General features: G+C 28.9%; 1 protein-coding gene across 1 annotated transcript; it reads left to right on the top strand.

Moving 5' to 3' along the window:
* Positions 1–4,560: 4,560 nt before the first annotated feature.
* On the top strand, positions 4,561–5,733 carry LOC149881589 (adhesion G protein-coupled receptor G2-like). Its single transcript, XM_090067143.1, has 2 exons — positions 4,561–4,860; positions 5,040–5,733. Exons 1-2 carry the CDS (start codon positions 4,674–4,676, stop codon positions 5,174–5,176), a joined length of 324 nt encoding a protein of 107 aa, XP_089923269.1. The 5' UTR covers positions 4,561–4,673; the 3' UTR covers positions 5,177–5,733.
* Positions 5,734–6,210: the final 477 nt, after the last annotated feature.

The following is a 6,210-nucleotide window of genomic DNA, read 5'->3' as shown; positions in this document are numbered from 1 at the left end:
AAAACTCCAAAGAGATCAATCGTTGTAGAACTTAGAGCAATTTGTTATTCAAAATTCTACACAAACCTTTAAGTTGAGAAAACTAAGCAAAAAAAAAACTTTTTAACTTTGCCAGGCCAGCGATATTTTTTTCAGTCAAAAGGTAGATATGTCACTAAATAATTAGCGAATATTAAAATTGATAAATTTGATCTCTAGTTCCTTTTTTGACAAGCAGTCAGCCCTTTTGGCTTATAAAGTGCACCATACATAGCTGAAAAGACTTTAATTTGGGTTTGTAGAGGAATGAATAAAGAAATGTCTTTCGCCATTTATTAAAAAGCATAACCTCACAATACTTTGACCTAATTTGGCTGCAATCCAGTTCTCAAAGAAGCCACTAGATTATCATGAATAAAATGGCGACAAATGTGTATTATCAACTGGGTACATTTCCTTTCAGCAGCGGTAATTTGATTAAAAAAATATCAAAGCTGTCATATTTTCTGACACTAAGTTAATTTTTAGGTATGAATATAACTTTGAGCTACTTGTGGTTCAAGTGTATATGCATTAAATCTTTCTGTTTATTTTTTTACTTTCTATTTTTACCTTCTAATATGATATTAAGAATTAAATGATATATTAAACTAATACTTTTAAACTATAGAAGCATCAAAATCAGAGGGTTTTATTTTTTACTAAGAGATAGAGTATTAAGTCCTTTATTTTTCTTTTTTTTTTTTTATGATTGCATTAAGAACCTCCATGATTTATTTCAAATTTTAAATCTATTTTCTAGGCTCATGTATTGAATTTAACCTTTCAAACTTTTCAAAATAAGAAAAGTAGCAATATTGATACAATCATAAATTTTTGAGTGATTGTTCAATAAAGCTGAAATTTGAGGGTGTTTTCTGCATTTTTTAGGTGGTCGAAATTTGAAGTAAACTTGAGTAGGTAAATTGGGACCATAAGGTGATTTTATATGAAATGACCCAAAAGTTCATTTGTTTGCATACAAAGAGTTGCAAGTGTTAAGTCATACCTTTGAGAGTTTTCTGAAAACGTTCGTCTTCTTTCTTAACTCGCAAAAAAAAGTTCTAGTTTTTTTGTTCTTTTTTAAGTTAGTTATATATGAAAATAAGTTTCTCTTTTTTTCCTTAGAAATGTATTCAACTTGTATTCCGGAATGTTTCATCAAATATTTGAATACAGAATATTTCAACCACACAAATATTATAAACTTTTTTTTATTAAAAGTTACTTTTGCACAAAAAAAAGCTCCTTTATTTTTTAAAGCTTGATTTTTAATTTTTGTTTTTCATTATTGTCATTTCTTTTTGGTGTTGCAGATTTTAGATGGGGTTTTTAGTTTGGTTGATAAAATTCTAGAAGTTAACACCACTTTACTTTCTGGAGCCCAAGCTGAGAGCAATTCCTCAAGAAAATTTTTATCAACTCTTGATTCGTTTGCAATTTTGATGGCTGAAGACCTTGAAGAGTATAAAAAAATAAAGTATAATATTTCAAAAAGCAACATTGCATTACGTGTAGACATAGTGAAAAGGGAAGATGTTTATAAGGGTCTGCGTCTCGTTATTTTTTTTAATCGAGACGAGACGAGACGATCCTAAAAGCTTTGTCCCGATTAGCGATAAATATCGAGACAATTTTCAATTTTCAGTCGAAATCCGGAACGATACTGAGACGAGACGAGATGTCCCGGACAAAATAGGAGCTTTACAATTTCCCGGAATTTACATCTTTTTAACGGGACATTACGAGACATAACGAGACATAACGAGACATAACGAGACATAACTAGTTAATCCTTAATATGCAATTTAAATAATGAATTTCTGACACAATTACCATTATTTATTTCAGCTGCTATTATTGATATTGTTATACCATCTACATAAACACAGCTTTATAAAAGTTAATGGTAGCAACTGAAATCAGGGGAAAAAAATATTTTTGGGATAGTATTTAACTTTTTCCACTAAAATATCGTTAAATATATGTCTAAGGGCTAAGTTTCTGATCATTTAATATTGTTTACCGCTGAGGTCAGTATTCACTTCTAATGCAAGAGTTTGTTTTACACTCATATTTAAGGGAAAGGTTATCCAAAGTGTCTTTAACTTTTTTAATCTATAAAACATTTGACTTTTTTTAAAAAGTGTACTTCTTGCAGAGACTAACAAGAGAGCATGATGTTCAACACCTAGTTCTTTTATTTTTTCTCTTTTCCTTTGCTCTCCAAGGACCACCCATTGTTTATGGGGTTTTCCAGAACCTAAATGGCTACTTTTATTGGTCATAAGATTTTTTTGAAGCCATTGGTCTTCTTTTTCTATAAAAGAATCATAATTTCTACCACATTGTTTTAGCTTTTTTCTTCACTTTTGAAATAAATCTATCTTAAGTAGCATTAATTTATGTTCTATTTACTAATTTCTTCAGTGTTATTTGATTTCATTAAGTAAATCCTTCCAAAATGATAATTTATCCATTCCTAATTCACGTATATTCGGGATAAGATCTAATCTCTTTGTTGTTGTTGTTTTTAAAATCATTTATATATATCAGAAAAATTTTTAAGCACTTTATATCATTTTTCACTTTACACTGTTTAACATTTTATGTTATAACTTCTTTGACAATTATCACACTACGTTCCCTATAATGTTTAAGTAAATAACGTTACTTTTATATTATACAGGAAATATTGAAGTTGTTAAGTAATGCTATTTCAAATATCTAGCACTTCTTGAATAGTAAATCATTATTCAAATTAAAACATTTTAACAAATTTCTAAGTAGCATATGATGATAAAAATGTTTCTTGAAACTATATTTGATATGTTGAAACAAGTCATACAAGTAAAAAACTCAAATTCAAGAAATACAAATGAAGACCACACTGGAAAAACAATCAAGCTCCATTTTTGCTTTTTTTGGGTTTTTGCCCTTGTTATATTCGGCTGCAGTTTAACTATATAATAATTGACTATATAACTAGAAAACCGATCAAATTACACAGATATTTAGCTTAAAAAATAAGTCAGCTATGGTTTTTTGAAGTTTAAAATCTAATTTACTCAAAACAATAAAAATGTAGCTTGATCGTTTTTCCAGTGACCATTTTCATTTGTTTTGATAAAAAAAATGGCGGAAGACAAGGTTTTTATGGGTTAATTGACATTTGTATTTCTTCAAAAAATATATCAAGTTATATCAAAGTAAATATAGACTTTAATTTAAATTAAAAGTTCTCCATTTTTAGTAAATAAAAATCTCTCATTTTTTAGATTTCTTTGAAAATAATATTAAAATTTTTAACTTCTTTTTAACCATAAAATGTAAAATATAAGTTTTATTAAAAAACTGTTTTTACTTTTTAAATAAATGATCATTCTAATTTAATATTATTTAAAAAAGGGCACAATATTTACCAAAAAACTGTGAGGGATTTAGTGCCATATTTTTGCTGTTTTGAGTCACTGTGCGTCATTTCTGGCTGGCAAAACAAACTTGGTTGGCAAAAAATTTTCTTCACTGCGAAAGCGCGAGTTAGATATCTAGTTAATATTAAGGGTCTGCGTCTCGTTATTTTTTTCCGGGAAACTTCTCATCTCGTTACGCGTTTCCCGGTTCATTTCGAGAAAACGATTCCGAGACGCAGACTCTTAGTTAATATAATTGATCTGTCTCGTAACGTTTCGTAATTATCCGGGACACAGTTTTTAAATTCCGAGAAAAAATTTATGTCCCGATTTATAACTTTATTCCGGGATAATTGTTTCCTTTGTCTCGTTATTTTTTTCCGGGAAATTTCTCGTCTAGTTACGCTTTTCCCGGTTCATTTCGAGAAAACGATTCCGAGACGCAGACCCTTAGAACCTAAAACATTGAAATTATTTTCTTGTTGAAAAAAATTATAAATTTTGTAGTTGGATATTAATTTAAAACTAAATGGTTTTTAGAGCAAAATAGAATCAGGCAAATACCCAGAATTTATAAACTAATTTTGAAAAATGAATCTGTTCAAAATTTTGCTACTAGGATTGTTAGTGCTTAAGTCAACTTGTTGTAAAAATTCGTTGTGAAAATAAGATTAAAAGAAAACAAAAACAGGGAAATCAGTTCTTAATTATAATGTTGATTAGGTAGTAGTCTTGGACTTAAAAACAAATTAAAAGCATTTTCGTAAAATTGTAAAAAGGTAATGAAATTCTAAAAAGGGGAAAATGTTTGTATTATTGCATACAAAGATGCTGAAAAATAAAAGAAAGTTGTGATATAAAAAAAATTACTATAAATTTAAACATTTTTTTAAATTTCGTGCTTGCAGTTAGTAGTTGTAAGATAGTTGGCAACTAATTTAAACTTCCAATTTTGTAACTAATTAATAAATTTTTATATATACCGAAGTGTTGAAATCTAATTAAGGTGCAAGTCTTTCTTCCTGGTTCATTCTGAATGACAAAACTTCTTTTTTAGTGTTACAAAGTTATAAATAATATCAATTAAAAGATACTCAGAGAGATATAATTGTTTACTTTACAGACTTTGAAGAACTTGCTTCTATTTTTATTCCTGGCAGTGTGCTTGATAATATCAACAATAGTATTTACTCCTTTTTCTACTTAAAACCTCAATTTTTCACCACCCATAAGAAACTGTTCATGAAAGATTCAAAGCAGTCATCAAATACTACTGAAGTTGGAGTTGCTATCAGCACCGTTCTTTCTGCCAGTGTTTTGAATCAATCAATTGAAAGTCTAACAGTTCCAATTTCCATAAAATTTAAAAAAATTAATCCAAATAAGTTAAGTGGAATGTTTGATTGCTATTTTTGGAGCGTCAAGTTAGGTAAGTTTAATTGTTTTAATTAGTATTCAAAATTACAGGAATATATTATAGCAATGTAGAAGGACGCAGTAAAACGAAATTAGAAATGGTATAATAGATGATAAAATGGTTGCTGTGAGAAACAGAAAGAGGTGATTTTTTTGCATTTTAAAATAGTTTTATTTTATTTTAAACCATAGATAGTTGGTCAAACATTGGTTGCCGCAAGCTTAAAGAAAGCATTACTGAAGTTCATTGTGAATGTGATCATCTCACAAACTTTGCACTTATCCTGGATGTATCACAAAGTTATTCAAATCCTGAAGGACTTCGATAGCTGTCTCAGATCGGATGCTCAATTTCATTAGTGGGGTTAACATTATTACTGTTAAATCTGATTCTATTCAAGTTAGTATCTTCTAAATGGTAATTGTCTGATAGAATGGTTAAAATTTATTGCAAAATACTTAATAAATAAATAACTTAGTAAAACTCTGGCAACAGATGATGTAAAAGGCGATATCATTGTAATCTTTGATTATATTTTGTGCAGAAGAATTTTTTTGTTTTGTGCCTAAGTAAGCCATATAATGATAGTTTCTATGAAAGTATAAGATTTTCTATGACACTTTGTAGCTGGATATGACAAGTTGTATAATAATATGACATTTTAATTGAACATGAATAATGCAAAAAACTAAAAGCCTTTAAAATTCCTTTCTTTATGAAAACTACGACAAAGTTTTCCGATGAAAATTCTCATTTGCCTGTGCACATCATTATTTTTATTGCTTGTGATATTCCTTGCTGGAGCTAAACGTGGCTCCTCATCTCCGTACTATTGCCGAATTGTTGCAGGAACATTGCATTATTTTGTCTTGACTACCTTTTGTTGGGCAGCTATTGAGGGAGTAAGTTTGTATCTCGACTTTGTGAAAATTTTTAGAAAAGATGATCCTGTAAAGTTTATGGTTGTATCTTCGGGACTTGCTTGGGGTATGTTTTTTTTTTTTTTTTTCTTTTCTTCTTTTTTTTTGGGAGTGTTTGCTATTGCTACTGTTTCTATTTATTTGATTTTTTTTTTCAGGGTGTTCACTAGTTGTTGTTTTAATAACTGCTGGTGTTGCCAACAGTTCCTATATCACTAATGAGTTGTAAGTTTGCATTTATGGTAGCTGTTAGAACAATGCTCTTCTTTTTTTTTAAATATATTTGTTTAAGTTGCTAATTGAACTTCTGAACTTTAGCTGTATTATCCGAGGAAACTACTTTTATTTTGGTTTATTGATTCCTGTGGCTGTAATCTTGTTTATCAATATTTCAATTCTTATATTGGCTATGGGTAAAATCAGTAAAAGTTTAGCGCAAAAG

Source organism: Hydra viridissima, unplaced genomic scaffold (assembly GCF_058129835.1).
Source record: "Hydra viridissima isolate aposymbiotic clone 2 unplaced genomic scaffold, HvirCarnegie_v1 scaffold_11, whole genome shotgun sequence".
Taxonomy (NCBI): Eukaryota; Metazoa; Cnidaria; class Hydrozoa; order Anthoathecata; family Hydridae; genus Hydra; species Hydra viridissima.
The sequence above is the reverse complement of the archived record's forward strand: the minus strand, read 5'-3'. Positions and strand labels throughout refer to the sequence as shown.